This window comes from Myotis davidii, unplaced genomic scaffold (genome assembly GCF_000327345.1).
Source record: "Myotis davidii unplaced genomic scaffold, ASM32734v1 scaffold169, whole genome shotgun sequence".
Lineage (NCBI taxonomy): Eukaryota > Metazoa > Chordata > Mammalia > Chiroptera > Vespertilionidae > Myotis > Myotis davidii.
In genome coordinates this window covers 732,675-753,305 of record NW_006383005.1, presented here as the reverse complement: position 1 = coordinate 753,305, position 20,631 = coordinate 732,675, and the positions used below count along the sequence as shown (strand labels likewise).

At 49.1% G+C, this 20,631-nt stretch overlaps 1 protein-coding gene across 1 annotated transcript in view; it reads left to right on the top strand.

The window, feature by feature from the left end:
* Positions 1 to 20,631, top strand: part of SLCO2B1 (solute carrier organic anion transporter family member 2B1) — a 58,679-nt gene that overhangs the window by 32,458 nt on the left and 5,590 nt on the right. Inside the window, exons 8-10 of the mRNA XM_006777918.2 lie at positions 8,819 to 8,918; positions 13,204 to 13,561; positions 16,511 to 16,676. Coding sequence (XP_006777981.1) covers positions 8,819 to 8,918; positions 13,204 to 13,561; positions 16,511 to 16,676 — 624 coding nt within the window. The remainder of the gene's footprint in view (positions 1 to 8,818; positions 8,919 to 13,203; positions 13,562 to 16,510; positions 16,677 to 20,631) is intronic.

The window sequence follows — 20,631 nt, the reverse complement described above, 5'->3', positions numbered from 1 at the left end:
CAGAAGCTTTTGAGTTTGATATAATCTTATTTATTTATTTTTGCCTTTACTTCCCTTGCTTTTGGGATCAGATTCATAAAATGTTCTCTAAGGCCAAGATCCATAAGTTTAATACCTATGTATAACTTATTGTTTCAGATTTTGTATTTAGGTCTTTGATCCATTTTGAATTAATTTTTGTACATGGAGACGAACTGTAATCTAATTTCATTCTTTTGCATGTGGCTTTCCAATTTCCCAGCACTATTTATTGACAGGGCCTTCTTTTCTCCATTGTGTGTTTTTGGCTTCTCTGTCAAAAATTATTTGCTCATATATGTGTGGTTTTATTTCTAGGCTCTCAGTTCTGTTCCATTGGTCTGTGTATCTTTTTTTCTGCCAATACTATGCTGTTTTGGCTATCGTAGCTCTGTAGTATAATTTTAAGTCAGGTAGTGTGGTACCTCTAGCTTTGTTCTTTTTTCTCAGCATTGTTTTGGCTCTTTGGGTCTTCTGTGGCTCCATACAAATCTGATGATTGCTTTTTTTTGTTCTATTTCTTTAAAAAATGACATTGGGATTTTGATGGGGATTGCATTGAATCTATGTATTGCTTTTGGTAAAATGGCCATTTTAACTCTGTTGATTCTTCTAGTCCATGAACACAGAATATCTTTCCATTTCATTATGCCTTTTTCAATCACTCTCTCTCTGTGTCTCTCTCTCTCTCTCTCTGTCTTACCCAGGGATATGTTATTATTGATTTTTAGATAGAGAGAAAGGGAGTGGGAGACAGAGAGAAACATCAATCAGTTGCCTCTGGTTGCCTCCCGTACAATCCTGACCAGGAATCTAACCACAACCTGGGTATGTGCCCTCACTGGGAATTGAACCCTCCACCTTTCAGTGTACAGACGAGGTTCCAACCAATTGAGTCACACCAGCCACGGCTTTTTCAATCTCTTTTAATAATGCTTTGTAGTTTTCAGTACATAGGTCCCTCCCACACTTTGTTAAGTTTATTCCTAGGTACGTTATTCTTTTGGTTGAATTGCAACAAGAATATTTTTTTTATTTCTGTTTCTGAAGTTTCATCATTTGTATATAAGAACTAAGTATAAAAATCAGTTTTTGTACATTGGTTTTGTATCCTGCAACTTTTCTGTGTTTGTTTATTGCTTCTAATAGTATTTTGGTGGAGCCTTTAGGACTTTCTATATAGAGAATCTTGTCCTCTGCAAAAAGTGACATTTTTACTTCTTCCTTCCCAATTTGGATGCCTTTTATTTCCTTCTCTTCCCTGCTTGCTCTGGCGAGGGCTTCAAGAACTATGTTGAGAGTGGGCATCCCTGTCTTGTTCCTGATTTTAGAGGAAATAATTTCAGTTTTTCACCATTGAGTATGATATTGGCTGAGGGTTTGTCATATATGGCCTTTATTATATTGAGGTACTTTCCTTCTATGCCCATTTTACTGTGTGTTTTAATCATAAATGGGTGTTGTTATTATCAAATGCTTTTTCTGTATCTATTGATAAGATCATATGATATTCATCCTTTCTTTTGTTAATGTGGTGAATTACATTGATCGATTTGCATATGTTGGATCATCCTTGTGCCCCTGGAATGAGCCCCACTTGATCATGATGTATAATTTTTTTAATGTGTTGTTGTACTTGATTTGCTAGTATTTTAAGATTTTTGCATCTGTATTCATCAGAGTTATTGGTCTGTAATTTTCTTTTTTTGTGTTATCCTTGCCAGGTTTTGGTATTGGGGTTTTAAAATGTGTTACGGATTATTGCCTCTTCTTTACTTTTGAGAGTTTGAGGGGGATAGGTACGTTTGAATGTTTGGTAGAATTCACTAGCGAACCCATCTGGTCCTGGACTTTTTGGGAGGTTTTTGATGGTTGTTTCAATTTACTCGCTGTTGGTCTACTTGGATTTTCCAGTTCTTCATGATTCAGTCTAGGAAGGTTATATATTTCTAGGAACTTACCCATTTCTTCTAGGTTATTGAATTTGGTGGCATATAGTCTTTCATAGTATTCTAGTATGATCCTTGTATATCTATAATGTCTGTGGTAACTTCTCTTTCATTTCTGATTTTGTTTATATGAGTCTTTTTTCTTTAGTGAGTCTAGGCAGGGTCTATTAGTTTTATTAATATTTTCAAAGAAGCAGTTCTTTGTTGTATTAGTTTTTTGTAGTCTTTTGTTCTCTCTTTCATTCAATTCCTGTTCTAATTTTTATTATTTCCTTACTCCTGCTGACTTTGGGTTGCTTTTGTTCTTCTTTTCTAGTTCTTTAGGTATAATGTTAGGTTGCTTACTTGGGATTTCTCTTGTTTCTTGAGATAGGCCTGTGATGATATAAACTCCCACTTATTACTGCTTTTGCTGCATTTCAGAAATGTCATATTGTCTCTATATACCTTTTGAGCCCATCTTTTATTTCTTCTTTGACCCAATCATTTTTCAGTAGTATGTTGTTGAATCCCTATGTATTTGTGGGTTTCTTTTTTTTTTCTTTTTTTTTTCACTGTTATTGTTTTTTTTTTATTATTTATTACAAAGGGTATTACATATGTGTCCATTTTTTCCCCCCGCCCAAGACAGTCCCCTAGCCTCCCCCATCCCCCAGTGTCTTATGTCCATTGGTTATGCTTATATGCATGCATACAAGTCCTTTGGTTGATCTCTTACCCCCCTACCTCCCGCCCCCTAACCCTCCCCCGCCTTCCCGCTGCAGTTTGACACTCTGTTTGAGGCAGCTTGTGGGTTTCTTTACTTCCTTTTTGCAGTGGATTACTAATCTCAAAGCATTGTGGTCAGGCAGTATGCTTGATACAATTTCAATCTTCTTAAATTTGTTGAGGCTAGTTTTGTGACCCAACATATGGTCTACCCTTGTGAATGTTCCATGTGCACTGAAGAAAAATGTACAATCTGATGTTCTGGAACGAAAGGCTCTGTAAAGGTCAAGTATGTCCATTAGGTCTAAGTGTCATTTAAGGCTGGTATTTCTTTATTGATTTTTCTGTTTGGATAGTCTATCTAGAGCTATCAATGGAGTATTAAGGTCCCCAACTATAACTGTTTTGGTCTGTTTCACCCTTTAGTTCTGTTTTATATATTTTGGTGCTCCCTGATTGGGTATATATTAAGAAGTATTAAGTCTTCTCGATGTAGTGTTCTTTTTATCATTATAAAATGTCCATCTTTGTCTCTTGTTACCTTTGTTATCTTGAAATCACGTTTGTCAGATACAAGTATGGCTACACCTGCTTTTTTGTAGATGTTATTTTCTTGGACAATCAATAATTCTCTAATAATAAATTTTATTTAACCCACGACATCTAAAATATTATCATTGTAGTATATCATAAATATAAAAAAATAATGTTAACATAAGAAACTTCAAACCTGTAGGGAATTTTTAGGTATTTATTTGAGCCCAGCTGATGACAGTGCTGAGAAGCAAGATCTCAAATTCTCTGGAGAATGACAGTTTTGGAATTTTTTACACATTTGGAATTAAGGAGGGAATGTAAGGAAGATTACACGGAGGTGGGAGAAAGCAAGGTGGGATAGGATTACAGGACAGTTAACAAGATTATGTGCTCCTTTGCCCTTGCCGGTGTGGCTCAGTTGGTTGAGTGTCATTTCCTACACAGAAAGGCGATTCCTGGTCAGGGCACATGCCCAGGTTGTGGGTTCGATTCCCTGTCAGCGCGCATGCAGGAGGCAACCAAATCAAATCTCTCTCTCTCTCTCTCTCTCTCTCTCTCTCTCTCTCTCATCAATGAAAACATTTTTCTTTTTTAAAGAGATTATTTGCTCCCTTAAGGGTGGTTAAGCTTCCCAGGAGTCTGAATAAAAGGCTTTTCAAAAGTGTGTTAACCTAGATCAGTGGTTCTCAACCTTCCTAATGCCGTGACCCTTTAATACAGTTCCTCATGTTGTGGTGACCCCCAATTTCATTGTTACAAATTGAACATAATTAAAACATAGTGATTAATCACAAAACAATATGTAATTATATATGTGTTTTCCAATGTCTTAGACAACCCCTGTGAAAGGGTCATTCGACCCCCAAAGGGGTTGTGACCCACAGGTTGAGAACCGCTGACCTAGATGAACAGAAACATGGGCAGAACTTGGTTAAGGCATATATAAGCTTTTACTAAAGAAGTTATATGCCTGGTGAGTGACTACCCACCATGACCTGCCCAGTTAGCAATTTATGATCAGATCACCCAGTGAGGTTGCTTGGATGGGTCAGTTTTATTATAGAGCCCCTTTGTGTCCACATTAATAATGAGATATTGTCCATTCTTTCATTTTCATGCTAAGGCTGTGACATTCAATGTGTCTTTTATGTTTATGTCACATCCCAATGGGACTAGCCATATTTCCAGTCCTCAGGGCCGTGTGGGCCGGTGGCTCAGACAGCACAGCTCTAAGGTATAAATGAATAACAGCCCCACCATACCTCACCAGGAGAAACAGGACAGAAAGGTAGGACTTCAGGCTCCTTCACATCACACCACAAAGGGGCCTCCTAATTCTGCCAGTTCTGCACCAGGGACTGACTTACAGGGCTCAGTGGATGAAGCGTGAGTTTCCTACTCGGCAGGCTTGAGCTCAGATCTTAGTTCTGCCACTTCCTAGCTGTGTGGTGTTGAGCAAGTTACCTAACCTTGCAGCGTGTTTGCTTGCGTGTGGAGTGCTTAAGTCTCTTCCTCTGCAGGTCCCCGTGAGGATGGAGCGGGAGCGTGCGTACAGAGCCAGTGGCCTGGTGTGCCTGCCATCTCCATTGGCTAGGCCCCTGGGTGCTTGGTGTGGACCCTCTGCCCCCCTCTGAGCCAGCCGCAGTCTAAGAGTGTACTCGCAGCATGATAGCATCTCTGATGTTCTCGTTTTTCTTCCAAGAACCTGGCATTGGCTACACCCACTACCTGTTGGAACCACTTCTTGCATTCCTTCTTTCCTATATTTATCAGATATCTGCTATTTTTGGCTAGGCACCAAAGGGTTTTTGGTTGTTGTTGTAGTTGTTTTTATTTTATTGATTTCAGAAAGGAAGGGAGAGGGAGAGAGAGATAGAAACATCAATGATGAGAGAGTCATTGATTGGCTGCTTCCTGCATGCCCTCCCAGTGGGGATCGAGCCCACAACCTGGGCATGTATCCTGACCAGGAATCAAACCAGGACCTCTAGTTCATAGTTCGATGCTCAACCACTGAGCCACGCTGGCTGGGCAAGCACCAGAGTTTTGACAGAGAACAGGGTCCCTGAGGGCCCGTCTTGAGCCAACCAGCACCAGGGAGCAGGTGGAAGAAGGCGGGACAGTGTGCCCCTGGGGCGGGAGTGGGCTCTTGCAGATCTCAGAGACTAGCAGGGGAGGGATCATGAACAAGCTTCGACTCATACCAAGTATAAACACTTCTTTATTTTCTCTGAAAATTAACTTAACTTTCACATGGAACGCCCATCCTGCCAGATCAGAAAGAAATGCAATCTCAGCCCTAGCCGGTTTGGCTCAGTGGATAGAGCGGTGGCCTGTAGACTGAAAGGTCCCAGGTTCGATTCCGGCCAAGGGCACATGCCCGGGTTGCAGGCTTGATCCCCAGCAGGTGGTGTGCAGGAGGCAGCCAATCAATGATTCTCTCTCATCATTGATGTTTCTCTCTTTCTCTCTCCCTTCCTCTCTGAAATCAATAAAAATATATGAAAAAAAGAAAAAAGAGAGAAATGCAGCATAAGTCCACCCTGTCCCAGGTGGTCCCCCTCCACAAGCTTGGAGCGTAGGTGTCGGTGCAGCTGAGGACAAGGGAGCCCAGCCTCCCCAGGTTAGCCTGCAGCCTGCCCCCTCGAGGTAAACCGTTCTCTGTTGCTCATGGAACCCACAGACTGCCTGACCCCACCCCTTCACCCCTCATTCCCAAAGGCCTCTCCTTCTCCTTGCACCCTCCCTCCTCCCACACACACACACATACATACACAACACCCAGCATACTTTTTCAATGGCCTCAGGCTTTGGGAACAAAGGCAAGGAAGGAAAATCTGAAAGCGATGGAGGACTGCTTTCTGTCCTGCCGCAAACCTTCCCTTTAGCCAGGACACCCGAGCCCTTGCTACCTGCTGAAATAAAAGAGAGGAGAAAGGAAAAGCCCAAGAGGGGAAAACGCAGGAATTGATGTTTGAATGGATTTCCCTGCTGGGCGAGGCCAGTCTGGAGCCAACCAGCACCTGGGAGCCAGGTGGGAGAAGACTGGAACAGCGCCCCCAGGGGCGGGCATGAGGTTCTGAAATGTGGGAAAATTCAGTATTTGCCTCCAGTGGCTCCCTTAAACATAAAAAAAGGTGAGAAAGGAAAGAGAAAGTGTTAGACCCAGACCGAAGGGTGAGACCTGTGGGGACAAAGGCTCCGTGGGGAGAGAAGAGCTTTGTATGATTTATGTGAACCAAACTGATGACAGTGGCTGGGAAGCAAGATTTCAAATGCTCCGGAGAATGACAGTTCTGCAGTTTTCTTTATACATTTGGAGTCAGGGAGCAATGAAGGTGGGAGAAAGCAAGGGATAGCATAGTTAAGATATAGGTTCTCTGGAGGATGTCTCTGAGGGGTCTGGAAAGGAGGATCGCTCTGGCATTTCAAAGGTGTGTTAGCCTAGATGCGCAAGAACAATGGACAGGACCTGCTTAAAGCAGAGATAAATCTTTCACTATAAATGTCAGAGGCCTGGGATGTGACTCCTCACATGACCTGCCCAGTTAGAAATTTATGATCAGATCATCCTGTGAGGTTCTTTTCCATCACTGCACTTGTCAGTTTTATTACCCAACCTCTTTTTTGTCCATAAGAGGCAGAACCAGAGGACCCCCAGGTAAGTTTTCCAGCCCAACCTGCCCTCCTCCCGCAGGGACCAAGGCGAAGCCAGCCTCTGCTTGCATGCTTCTAGTTATGGGGAACTCACTTCCTCCCAGGGCAGCCTCCTCCAAAGTGCTCTTTCTATTGGGCTTCAGTCTTCCTCCATAGAACATGTTGCTGCTAATTCTGGCCTTAGGCTGCATAGAAAAATGGAGTGAATTCAGACCCACTAGGTCACTTACATTCGAATGAGCCTGTGCCAGTAGAAACTTCTCCAAGATTACATTTCTTCATCTAAAAACTGTGCACAATAATAATACCTGCAAGAAAATATCACATTAGAGCAAGGCGGGTAGAATACTCAGCACTCAGTGACCTTGGTCCCCCTTTGCTCAGGGTGAACCAGCCAAGTGCATAGACATAGAGGCTCTGGAGTCGAGCTGCCTGAGTTCAAACCATAGCCAGATCACTTACTAGTTGTGGGACAAAGCAAGTTACTTTATCTGTCTGTGTCTCCATTTTGTCCCCTAAAAATAGGGATTATAATGGTGCCTACTTCAGAAGTTTGCTGTGAGGTTTCAATGAGTTAATGCATTAGTTGTTAGAATAGCACCGGGCTTATAACAGGTGCTTAGTAACCATTAATCATTATCATAATTTCCTCCCTCCCTTCTGACAATCAGAAGACGTGATTGTGGCCCGGTGTCTCTTCCTTCCCAGGATAAAAGACCTATTTTGTAGGCCACCCTCACACAGCTGGGAGGTCACACTCCAGGGTGTCCCTGAGTCCCCATAGTGTGAGGGTAGAGTTGAGCAACCCTCTCCAAGTGTGGCCTGACTCATCTGAGAGGAGAGGAGCTGTTGCCTCTTGTCTCCCCCAACCCTCTTCTCTTCTTCTCACGGCAGCCAGTATAGGACAGATTAGCCAGTAGGCCCAACCAACCCCAACCTCTAGGAAGGCATAGGTCACTGGAGGCTCTTGCTATGGTGACTTTCCAAGTGATGGTAGCCAGGAGTGATATAATAACTGAAGGTAGCGGTGTGGTGCTAAGTTCAGATAGAGGTTGGTGATGCTGATGGCAATAAAGACAGTGGCAGGGATAATGATGATATTAGAGACAGTGATAATGGTATTGGTGATTCTTAGAGTCATGATTTCATTAGTGATTCTGAAGTGTCAGGTGACAGTGATGATGATAATGATTGTGCTGGTGGTGGGTGACTATGACAGAAACAATGATAATAATTAGGACAATATTGGTCATTTATTCATGATGATATTGGTGATGTGAATGGGGAGATTTTTAAGATGATGGGAATACTAATGATGACTATAGTGATGGTGGTAATTTTCATGGTAATGTTGGTGATTATGATGATGTTAATGATGGTGAAGACAAAGTTTGACCACTGGAATTTCATCCATTCTTTCAAAACTACTTGTTTTGATGAATGTTTTCCAAAAACTTATCATAGAAAATGACTAAACCACTAGAAGCACAATTGCATGTAACAAGCATATAGGTAATTGCAGATGAATGAATATTCAAGTTCTCAGCTGTGGTGTTTAAAAATTCTTCATTGCCTCAGAGGTGTGGCATTGACATTTTGGAAGGAAAAACAAAGAATTAGTCAAGGAGTCATGAGTTGAAGCAAATGATGAAAATTAATATTTTATTTAACATTGGTCACCTCACAATAAATTACGTAGAAAATACATGTTTGAATACTTTTAATTGCTGGGCGATAAAATCTGTTTTCTTAAAAACACATACAGAGAGAAAAAACACTTGTTATGTATTTATAGGGCCAAGAACAAATAGATCACTGCTGGCCCCTGTTGCTCCTGAGGAGGTGACAAACCCCCACCCCCTCCTCTCCCAGAGTTCCCTTCCCCAGCCCACAAGCATCTCTGAGCAGGATGTCTTGTCCAGCTGACCCCCTTGGTTGTGTCTTCCCAGGGTAAAGACTCCTCTGAGCGGACCCCTGAGGAGTCCCCAAAGAAGCAGGATGGCCTCGCCCAGATTGCACCAGACCTGACCGTGGTCCAGTTCATCAAAGGTAGGTGAGCTCAGGCAGGACTATGTGGAGGTAGAGCTGGAGGGGCATTTGAGACTGTACAAGCTCTAGCCCCTTCCTGTCTTTCTTGATTCATCTTCCATACCTATAGGCCTCTCATGAGCACCCTACACTTCTTGTGAGTCTCTGCTCATACGACCCCCTCTGCCTGGAACACCATTTTTTATTGCTATCAAAATCTTCCTTGTTCCTCTAGGTCAAAATCAAGTGCCACTGCTCTCCTTGGCTCTCCTAGCCTGGCTCCCCTCCTCTCGGCTCTCTGAACCCTTAGGGCTTCCAGATCAGCTCAGATCTGCGCTGCACACTGGTCCCGTCCTTCCCCCAGCAGTGAGCTCCTGAAGGCCAGTGCCTGTGTCATCTGTGACCCCCTCTCCCAGCTACCACTGAGCCCCACTAGCAGAGGGCTCTCAGTAAATATTAAATTCCCAGGCAGTGGTATGGGTAGAGGGAGCTCTGGGCTAAAGTACAGAAACCTGGACTTTTGTCCTGGGCGATTGCTCCTCTCTGGGCCTTGGTTTTCCCATCTGTGCATTGGGCGGGGGGTGGGGGGAGGTGAGGGGTAGATTCAATGATCTAAGATCCATGCCACCCTGATCCTGAGACTATGAGCTCAGTTGATCGGTAACCAGGGTCCTTGTTGTAACCAGGCCATCCTCTGGAGATTCTGATCCCATGACCACTGACTGTCTGCTGTGAGCCAGGCTCTTGTACAGCCCTGGGCGTCAGGTCAGAGACCTGGATTGGAGGCCCCACCACTGACCAGGGCACAGTCTTATGGAAGTTCCTTTCCTCCCCTAACCTGCGTTCCCTCACCTGAAAGATTGGGTCTGTAATCCTTTCTCAAGGACTATTAGAAAAATCAAATGGGATGATGAATGGAAAGCCCTTTGTATATTATTTTTTTTAAAACTCTACTTATATAAGGTACAATTATTATTTCAAGTATCACTCCTTACACTACTGGTATTATTCTGACTGTATCCTGGGACAATAAATCAAGCTGCTTGTGGTTTAAGGGGGTGATAACCACAGGATTTACATCATGTTCCCACTAAGGACTTTTGCAATAGGAATTTAATTAAGCCCAATCCTTGGGAAACGTTTCCTAAGACATGATGTTGGGAATATCAGTCATTTAGCCCCCAGTTCTCCAGGATCCCGGGGAAAGGGGGCGTGGACCCCTTTGAGCCGGGCCTAGAGGGAGGGGCCTTGGCTCCTTAGCCTCAGCTCACCCTCAGCTGCTGGGGGCACTGGCACGCTGCTCCTTGGGGGAGCTTATTAATCATTGCTTTGGCTCCTGCCCAGGGAGAAGTTGGAGCCAGTCACTGAAACTGGAGTGGGTGTCTGGGGCCAGCTTGTCTCTGGTAGTTTTAACTTCTACACAAGCTGCTCGGCCTTCTGCGGAGCTCCCGAGGGACCAGTGTGACCCTGAGTCTTGGCCTTGACCCCCTGGAACCATGGAGAAGCAGAGGGAGGAGGAACCATGGTCTCCCAGTTGGAGGAGCCCTCAACTCTTGGGGGAAGACAGTCCCTGAGCTAAGGAAGTCCCCTGTCTGATAGGGGAGACATAGTCCCTGAGGCGGAGAGGCCCTGGCTGAGGGGAGAGACAAGTGTCTGTGATGGGGGAGGTCCCTGTCCAATGGCAGATACATAATCCCTGAATGGAGGGAGAACCCACCTACCTTGTCTAATGGAGGAGGCCCTTGTCTGATGGAGGAGACACTGTCCTTGAGTTAAGGGAAGTCTCTGGCGAGTGGAAGAAACACAGTCCCTAAACTGGGTGGTGGTGGGAGGCTGTTCTATTTGAGAGGGGTACCTGGGCTCTGAGCTGTGGGAAGCCCTTTCTGATAAGGCAGACGTAGCCTCTGAGTGGAGAGAGGCCTGGCTGGTCTGATGGGGAGACATTGTGCTAAGCCAAGGGAAGCCTCTGCCGAATGGATCAGACACCCTTCTGAGCTGGAGATGGACCCTGGGGTTTCCCTTCAGGCACCCTGTCTAAGTGCCCTTCAAGAATTTTCCATCTGTTCTAGGACCAGGCTGCCGATGCTGGAGATAGCGAATGGGCACTGCAGTGATTAGCACAGGAGAATGGAATGGAAAGTTACAGCGGTTCTCAACCTGTGGTGCACGACCCTTTGGGGGTCAAATGACCCTTTCACAGGGGTCACCTAAATACATCCTGCATATCAGATATTTACATTACGATTCATAACAGTAGCAACATTATAGTTATGAAGTAGCAACGAAAATAATTTTACGCCCTAACCGGTTTGGCTCGGATAGAGCGTTGACCTGCAGACTGAGGGGTCCCGGGTTTGATTCCGGTCAAGGGCATGTGCCTTGGTTGCGGGCACATCCCCAGTGGGAGGTGTGCAGGAGGTGGCTGGTCGATGTTTCTCCCTCATCGATGTTTCTAGCTCTCTATCCCTCTCCCTTCCTCTCTGTAAAAAATCAATAAAATATATTTAAAAAGAAAATAATTTTATGGTTGGGTCACAACATGAGGAACTGTATTTAAAGGGCCAGAAGGTTGAGAACCACTGATAGTAGGTGGAGTCAGGCAGCCAGAGGCCCAGGAATGGGGTGGGGAGGGGGAGAAGGGAGAATGGCCCTTATACTGAGTCAGGAAACCCCCAGCAACTTATAGACTTGCCCCAGCCTCTCCAGCCAAACTGGGGGAGGGAGGGAGGGTGGGTGGGAGGGAGGAAGGGAGGCTGGAGCCAAAGGCCTGGCATCACAAGTCCCTGCTTCGAATCCTGGCTGACTCTTCTCTGTATGTGACAAGGGATGGGGGACAGGAGGCAGGCCTGGGACATGGATGAAGGGGAATTCCACAGCCCCTGCTCCCACCTCCCCTGCCCAGACTGTTTGGCTCCCCTGAAGACAGCTCCAGGCCTTCCCTGGGGGGCTAGGGAACCAGCTGGTTTGGCTCTGGCCCTGCTCTGAGGCAGGCAGAAATCTCCCGTGACAGAGGCCCTGGCCCTGCTGCTGCAGGAACTGAAGGGACGCTCCCCGCCCACTGGGCCCAGAGAAGCCCCATGGTCATGTTTCCCGACCAGCCCGGTCTGGCAAGTGGTTTGTTCCTCTGATACCTCTTCTTAGAAAGGCCTTTCCTCCTCTCTCCATCTCACCTGCAGGCGGACACACCTCTTCCTCTTGTGTTGTTAGTGGAGAGAGTCACTCCTGTCAGAACACAAGCCTTCTTGGCTGGACCTTGGCGGCCCCTGCTGACAAAGGCCTGAAGCCAGAGCTTGGGCTCCCCCAGTGTCAGGTGCCCTCCGTTTAGCAGACTTGCAGTGAGGAAACCTGTACCCAGGCGCCAGTTTAGGAGCCAGCAGGAGACTGGGAGCTCATCGCTTCTCTTCCTGCCTCCAGGCCTTGGCCCCTGCGGTGCCCCTATTAGGAATTCCTTTTCTTTCTCACCCAACCTCTCCAGACCCTCCCATTCCTCAGGCCCTGCCCGCCCCCACCCCCCCACCAAGCCGCCCAGCACCCAGCCTGCTCAGGTTTCACCTTACCTGGAGGTCTCAGATCCGCCCCAACATTTTGACATTTGACCACATGTTAGTCTGTATGTCCATTCATTCATGCCCTCATTCATGCCAACATGCTTACTGTGCCCCAGGCTCTGGAAATTCGGCAATTAGCCCAACAGACAAAAAATCCCTGCTCTAAATGAAACTTGCATTCTGATGGGTGACAACAGAATGGTCCAATAAGTAAAACGTGTAGTATGTTAGGTAGCGTGTTCTGGAGAAACATGAACTAAGGATGGAGAGATCAGGGAAGGAGATGTCCCGTGTTGAGGATAAAGAAGGGAAGGCAAAGGCCTGGGCTGCTTTGAAAGAGCTATAGCAGGACAGGATGGAAAGGGCCAAGTGGGGGGAAAAGAAGAAAAGATGAATAAGTAGAGCAGAATGAATGAAATGAGATGGGGTGGCATGAATGGAATAGAATCAGATAGGATGGTATGGAATAGAAGTACATGGCATAGAATTTTGAATGGAATGGAATGGAGTGGAAAGAAACACAGTTGAATAAAATGCAATGTAATTCAATGAAATAAAATGAAACAGGATTTCAAAAATGAACTGGAATTAAATGGAAAGGAGTCAGATGTACTAGGATAGAATTGAATGTAACAATCAAATGGACTGAGATGGGATGGAAGGAATGGAACAGTGTAAACTGAACAGGGCAGGATGGAACAGAAGTGAATGACATGAGTGGCTGCCCACCCTGACCTTCTCCCCATTCACCCCAACAGTCTTCCCCAAGGTGCTGCTTCGAACCCTGCGACACCCCATCTTCCTGCTGGTGGTCCTGTCCCAGGTGTGCGTGTCGTCCATGGTGGCAGGCATGGCCACCTTCCTGCCCAAGTTCCTGGAACGCCAGTTTTCCATCACAGCGTCCTATGCCAACATGCTCATTGGCTGTCTCTCCATCCCCTCGGCCATCGTGGGCATCGTCGTGGGGGGCATCCTGGTCAAGCGCCTCCAGCTGGGTCTCATGCGCTGCAGTGTCCTTTGCCTGCTGGGGGCGCTGTTCTGCCTGCTTTTCACCCTGCCCCTCTTCTTCATGGGCTGCCCTACCCACCAGATTGCAGGCATCTTCCACCGGCCTGGGTGAGTATGTGTGAGAGCCTGGGAACCAAAGCATGGAAGAGGGTGGGACCAGGAAGGGGGTGGCCCAAACAAGCCAGGCCAGTGGGGCACCTCAAATCTCACCTCCCCCATGTCCCTGTCTCCTCCTCTCCCCACTGGATGCAGTTGTGAGCAGTGGGACCTGCCTCTCCAGTGAACCTGTCAGGCCACACTAGAAGGGGCAGGGAGGGAAGGAATTGCACTGGCCTGAGAGCTCAGGCCTGGGGAGGGATGGAGGCTGGACCAGGGCAAAGCCTCTTGTGGGCATGGCGTCTGCAGAGTGGACAAGCGCTGTGTGCCAGTGGAGGTGGGCGCCCCAGAGGAGCAGGACCCAGCTCAGCCTAAGGAAGGCTTTGCTCCCCGGCAGAGGAAAGGCCTACACAGGAGGGAGCAGGCTCTCCATCCTGGGGGCGAGGGGGAGAAGGGGGTGACCAGGGGCTGAGAGGCCCCTATCAGGGACCCTGCAGAGGAGACTTATACTTTGGGAAGGGGTTGCCCTGGAGACCTCGGAGATTCTTGGTTTTTGAGCCTGGGAGCTAAATTCTGTTGTTCCATGGCCCTGAAATTCCAGAATTCTTTTTTCACGTCTGTGGGGCAGCATCTGCCTGCAGCCCCAGCAGGAAATCCTCTGAGGACTCTCCTCTTCCCTCTCTGGCCCCCCCCCCCCAATCGTGATACAGCCACTCTGGAAAACTGACCATTTTTTAACAGACTCAATGTGCATGTACAGTAAGACCCAGTAATTTCACTCCTAGGAATCAACCCAAAGAGAAATGATAAGCCACGTTATTTATAATAGCCCCAAACTGGAAACCGCCCCCATACACATACCTTCTCCCCACGGGAGCAGCTTGGAGAGGATGCTGGAAGTTACACAGCTGCCTCTTCTCCAGGATGATCTCATTTTTTCCTAGGAACTGTTCCAGGCTTTGGCTGGCCTGACGCTCAGCTAGAATTCCCCAACTTTCTCTGTTCCTGCCTCTCCCAGGCATCGGCTCCCTCCCCTGGGCGCCAGCTTTCTGCACCTGGGGCTCCTGTGTGGCAGGAGTGGGTGGGGACTCCGCTCAGGCTCCAGAAATGCTCAGTCCTGGCCTCCTTGTCCCAGGTCCCACCTCACTGACCTCTCCCCATCTCCTTTCCCTCCTCCCTTCCCTTCTCCTTCCCCAGGGAGGCATCTCTGGTATCCAGGGTGCGGCCTTCTGTGTGCAGAGCCCAGCAAGAGGGCTTCAGCCAGGCCCTGGGTGAATTGATTTTTGGAATAAAAAGTAAATGAATATGTTACCACATATATATTTTCTTTTTTAAACTGGCCTATCCCCACTGCAATGGCTCAGTTGGTTGAGCATCATCCTGTGCACCAAAAAGTTGCCCGTTCAATTCCCCGTTAGGGCACATACCTCGGTCATAGATTTGATCCCCAGTTTGGGAGCATGCGACAGCCAACTGATCAATGTTTCTCTCTCACATGGATGTTTCTTTCTCTCTCCCTCTTCCTCTCTCCCTCTCTCCCTCTTTCCCCCTCTTCCTCCCTCCTTCCCTCCCTCCCTCCCTCCCTTCTCCCTCCTTCCCTGTCTCTTGCTGCATGTCCTCAAGTGAGGATTTTTTTAAAAGCCTATACCACATAACTTATTTCTCTTTTCTTCTCCCTCTCACCTTAACTCTGACATCTCACCTCACCTGTGTTCTCATCCATATTCTTTTTTAAAAAAATATTTTTTATTGATTTCAGAGAGGAAGAGAGAGAGAGAGAGATAGAAACATCAATGATGAGAATCATTGATTGGCTGCTTCCTGCACGCCCCCTACTGGGAGGATCAAGCCCACAACCGGGGCATGTGCCCTTGACCGGAATTGAACCTGAGACCCTTTAGTCTGCAAGCCGTCGCTGTATCCACTGAGCCAAACAGGCTAGGGCTATATTCTTGCAATTTACTCACTGAACTTTGGGTTCTAATTCATTGAAGAAGCCTTTCTGGACCAAGGGAGCAAATTGAACAGAATTTCTCATACTTCAGCCCAACTAATGACACCAATCGCTGCCTGGGCCTCTGCCTGCACCACCCCCGGCCCACAGCACCTCCAGCCGCCCCGCTGGACTCCTGCTCTCAGCGGGCCATTGGCTCTTTGGCAGGTTTCCTCCCTCCAAGCTGTGATGCCAGCTCACATTTGAGTCCCAGGGCACCTCTGCTCCTCCCGGGTGACTTGCCCCTGGGACCGCCTCTCTCCTCGTCTCCTGCCCCATCTTGCCCTGGCTGACTAGAGTGGGGCTCTCCTGGGATTTGGGGACTGAATCTCTGAGGGAAGGCAGGTCGGACATACCATGTGCCCTAGATAGGGTAGTGAGAGTTTTGCGAGGTCTGAGACTGGAGAATGGTGATGGGGTGGGGGATCCTCAGTCAAGGTGACAGAAAGAGAAACTGAGGCCCAGAGAGAGGCAGGAGCAGGTCAGAGACCCCACAGCTAGTCAGGTGTCCCGAGTTCCACACACACAACTCAAATTTTCCAAGAACAAGAAGTAATCCAGTTACATCGAGAAAAAAGCGCTTTTCACCTGAGACTAGGTTCTAGGAGGCATTTATCTCATGTTCCCTAAAGAAGGACCCCCAAGAGCAGAGATGTTCACAGAAGCTGTTCAAACAGCATCGGCTCTCGGGGCGGGAGGAGTCCAGAGGCCTCTGGTCCCCTCTGCTCCCCACCTCCCCATCGGGAGGCCCTGGAGCTCCTTGCCATCTTCCTGCCCGCATGCCTCCACTGCAAGGCGGTCACCTCCACACATCATGGGGCAGCCCGGGCAGCGTAGGACCCCCATGGGGTGGACATCTCTGGCCACGGCTCTCTCAGTGGGGAGCCAGGCTGAGGGCTGAGGTAGCTCTGGTTTGTGGCCTGAGGGAGGGAGAGCCAGGCCAACCCTCTGGCCTTCTCTTGCACCAGGTCCCAGCCTGGACTGGAGTCCTTCCCAGGCTGCATGGAGCCCTGCGCCTGCCCTCCGGATGACTTCAACCCGGTCTGCGACCCCAGCACCCGTGTGGAGTACCTCACCCCCTGCCACGCAGGCTGCGCAACCCGGGTGGTCCAGGAGGCTCTGGACAAAAGCCAGGTGGGTCAGGCCTCTGGCTGCTCCCTCTACCTCTCATGGGCTCTCTGCCCTTCCCTGTCTCTGTGTGCCTGTCACACTCCCCAACTCGGAATGTTCTCACTCTCTGGTGCATCTGTCTGTCCGTCTGTCTCCTGTTGGCAGAGCTAGAACGTTATTCTCTCAATAAGCTTTCATTGCCAGTCTGGGTCCAGCCATGTGCCAGTGCCCACAGGGGAAGCAGAACTGGCCCCAGCTGCCCGCGCAGGAGAGATGCCAAAGGAAATAACTCAGGAATTCCCAGGGTGCTTCTGGGCAGGAGAAGTGGTCCCCACACACACAGACAAGGATGGAAGGAGATGCAGAGGCTTCACAGGACCTGGCATTTGTGCTGGGTCTTCAAGGGTGAGCCGGCAACTAGGGATGGGCTTCCCAGGCAGGGGGCAGAGCAGGAGCCCAGAGTCTAGAAGCAAGCCCATGCACAGGGTGTACACACACACATACATGTATACACATGTGTGCACACATACACACATGCATACACACATGTATACACACACACAATGTTTCATGAAAATGCAAAGAGCTTGTTGGAGCAGAAGCTCAGGTTCATGGAGGGAAAACAAGGCCCAGACCCGGAAGGGCCTTGAATGCCAGACCATGAGAGGGCACTTTATCCGGAGAGCAGTGGGGAGACTTGGATGACTTTTAAGCAGGGGAGTGACAGGGTCAGACCTGTGTGTGATCACCGAGGCCATGGTGGGAGGAAGGAGAGCCGAGTGCAGGCTGGGAGACGGGAGACCAGAGGGGAGGCTGGGCAGTGAGCCCATCCGTCAGCCCAGGGGCCCTGCCTTCCAGGAACTCTCCGGGTGGGAAAGGGGCAGCAGCAGCAGCGGCGCATTCTGTGGGAGCCCCAGAAAGGCCATCGAGACCAACTGGCTCCTCCTCCCCTTTCTCCTCAGTCCCAGCAAATGACAAACGGGCACAAAATCCAGCCCCAGGTTGTAACGCATGTGTGTGTAGGGTGGTAGGGCCAGCCTTATTGTTATGACAACTCTGCCCTCTCTCCAGAGTCTCCCACCTGCTGCCGTGTCCCACTTGGCACCAGCCTCTAAGCCTTCAGCTCTCCCAGGAAGAGGCCTTTCCGCACTGGCTGGTGCGGAGCAAAGCACCTGGCTGATTGTGCTTCAGAAGCCGGCCAGGCGGCACCTGGGCTGTGTAAACTGTTTGCATTTGGAATAAATGTAATCCAAGCCTTTGGAGCCTCCTGGCACTCCCTGTCCTGACCTGGGGTGACCTCCCTGAGATCACTCCAGAAGCCTCCAGGCCCTAGTGGCCGGGGCAGTATCCCCAAGAGGACAGTGCACTGTGAATATGGGCCCCTGAACACTGAGGCCAGGTCACATGGTTCAAACCCCTGTTCTGCCTCTGACTCTGTTGCCTTAGGCGAATTAATCTGTGCCTCGGTTTCCTGGTCTGTAAAATGGTGATGCTAGTAGTGAGTGCCTACTTGATGCCAGTCACTGTGCTAAATGCTTTCCGCAGATGAATTCATTAAGTCAGAAGTGAAGAGCCACGTGACATAATCCATGTAAAGCACTTAGCACAGTGCCTGGGGAATGTTAAGCACTCAGTAATACCCACTCCTGTTTATACCCATTAAACAGATGGGAAATTGAGGCCCAGGAAAGGACCAGGCATTGCACAAATGCCCAAAGTCTTCATGCCAGAGCTGGAACTAGGACCAGGGCTCTGACCTCCCAGCCCAGCCCCCTTTCCAGAGCACCCTCAGAGGCCGGGTTTTGAAATAGTGCTAGGAGGCGCCCAGCCCTGGTCAGCACTCAGGAACTGTCCCTCTGTCCTGGAATGGTCTCTTGGTGAGCCTGCCTCCTCGGCTGACTGCGAGCTCCCAGGCCCAGGGGTGAGTTGGTCCATGTCCAGCACAGCTGTGCTCAGTAACCAGCTATGAAGAAGCGAGTGGGGAAAGATGGGGTGAGGTGGCTGGGTGGCGGGATCTTGGCTCGGGCTGCATCAGAGGTAGATGGAGAGATAGAAGAACTTTTTTAAAAAATATATATCTTTATAGATTTCAGAGAAGAAGAGAGGGGGAGAGAAAGATAGAAACATCAATGATGAGAGAGAATCATTGATTGATTACCTCCTGCATGCCCCCTACTGGGGAGCAAGCATGCAACATGAGCTTGTGCCCTTGATTGGAATTGAACCTAGGACCCTTCAGTCCACAGGCTGACACTCTATCCACTGCACCAAACCGGCTAGCGCAGAACTTTCTCCCATAGAATTGGATGAATGTGAATGAAGGGCTGGGAAAATCCCCAAGAAAAAGGCCCCTTGTTTCTGTGTCCACCCCAGCCGCCCAGAAAAGGGGCAGGGCAGGCTGTTTCTCCCCAGCAACCTTGCCCTGGCTCATTTCTCCACTTTCCTGTCCCTCCAGTGTACCTACAGCCCAGTGAGTTGTTCGGCCTGTAGGTGAAGGTCCAATGGCGTGTGCTCAGGAGGTCGCACACACAGGGCCCAGCCTCGCCATGCCCAGGAGCTCTGCAGAGCAGTGGGAAATGCACCCGCTTCCCCATGCCTGAATCCCAGGTGTCCCCTCTCTCAGAGCGATACCCAGCTCCCCATGGCCCTCCCCGTGCAGTTGCCAGAGCAGCTTTTGTGCCATCAGGCCTGTTCCCTCCCGTGCATAAAGTCTTTCCAAGGCTCCCGGCATCCCGCTCAGGGCTTCCCAAGCCTTTTCACGCTGGCAAGTGTCTGAGGCTGCCCAGGCTGATGGTGAGAGGCCCACGGGGTTCCAGCTGCCCTCGGCCAGCCAGGCTGCACTGGGCCAGTCCCTGCACAGCTGTGTCCCAGCTGCAGCCCGAGGCTCTCTGGGGCACACTGGTCAGGAAACTCAGATACTGTACGTGGGGAACAAAAGAAAAGCCTGGCTTCCTGGCTTGGTTTTGCGTTTGTCGGGCACCTGAGGGCACTGCCAGTCGAGACCACTTCTGAAAGAATCCTTGGCTGGAGGTTTTCCAGGCCACTGGAGGGTAGGAGTGTGGGCTGCAATCAAACACCCTTTGCCAGCCTGGGACGGATCCGTGCAGTTTGGAAAGGCGTTAGTGTTTACTCCTACTTCAGAATTTAGAGGGGTCCCAGTTTCTTGGGGGGTCTCCTATTAGACTTTTCACCCTGGCAGGAGGGAGGGCTGGGACTCATGCTCTGGCCCTGTAGCCCCCAAACCTCAGAAAGCTGCACTCCATTGCACCGAAGCCTGTGTCAGGACTCTGCGCATCTCTCAGCATCTGGCCTCCCTGAGTACCGAACCTCAGTACTGGTCACATCCTGCCAGCTTGTGGGTGCATTCGGGACCATACGTTCAATACCGTATCCAGTATTTTAAGTTGTTGTCGGCAGGATGATTGGCAGGGCCCTGGTCCACCGTGTCTCTGGAAACAGCAGTCTGGGTTCCTCTCTCATGATGCCACGACAGCCACCCTTTGAGCACTGCCCCTCTGCCCTCTGTGCTCTCTGCTCCGGGCAGAAGGGAAGATTGGCCGGGGTCTTTCATGCCCCTGTGAGTTCACATTTGACCCTTCCCCACTCATCCCAATTTTCCTCTTGGCAAACTTTTATTCATTCCTCAAGACCCAAGTCCTGCCCCCCTCTTTGGTCAAGCCTTCCTCCTGCAGAGCTGGCTGCATCTCTCCACCTGACTTCAGTCTCTCTGAGAGCCCCTATAGGGCCCCGAGTTCTGGAAGACCTGGGTAACGTAGTGGGGGAGGAGCACTGAGCTGAAAATCGGAGTTCCTTCTCTAAAACTCTTCGTTGCTTTGATTCCTTGCACCTATGGTCAGGAGTTTGGAACATTCTGACATCACCACATAAAGGAATGAGTTTGTGTGTGGGGGGTGTGTGGGTATGTGTGAGGGTGTATGTGTGTGTGTGTGTGTGTGTGTGTGTGTGTGTGTGTGTACAG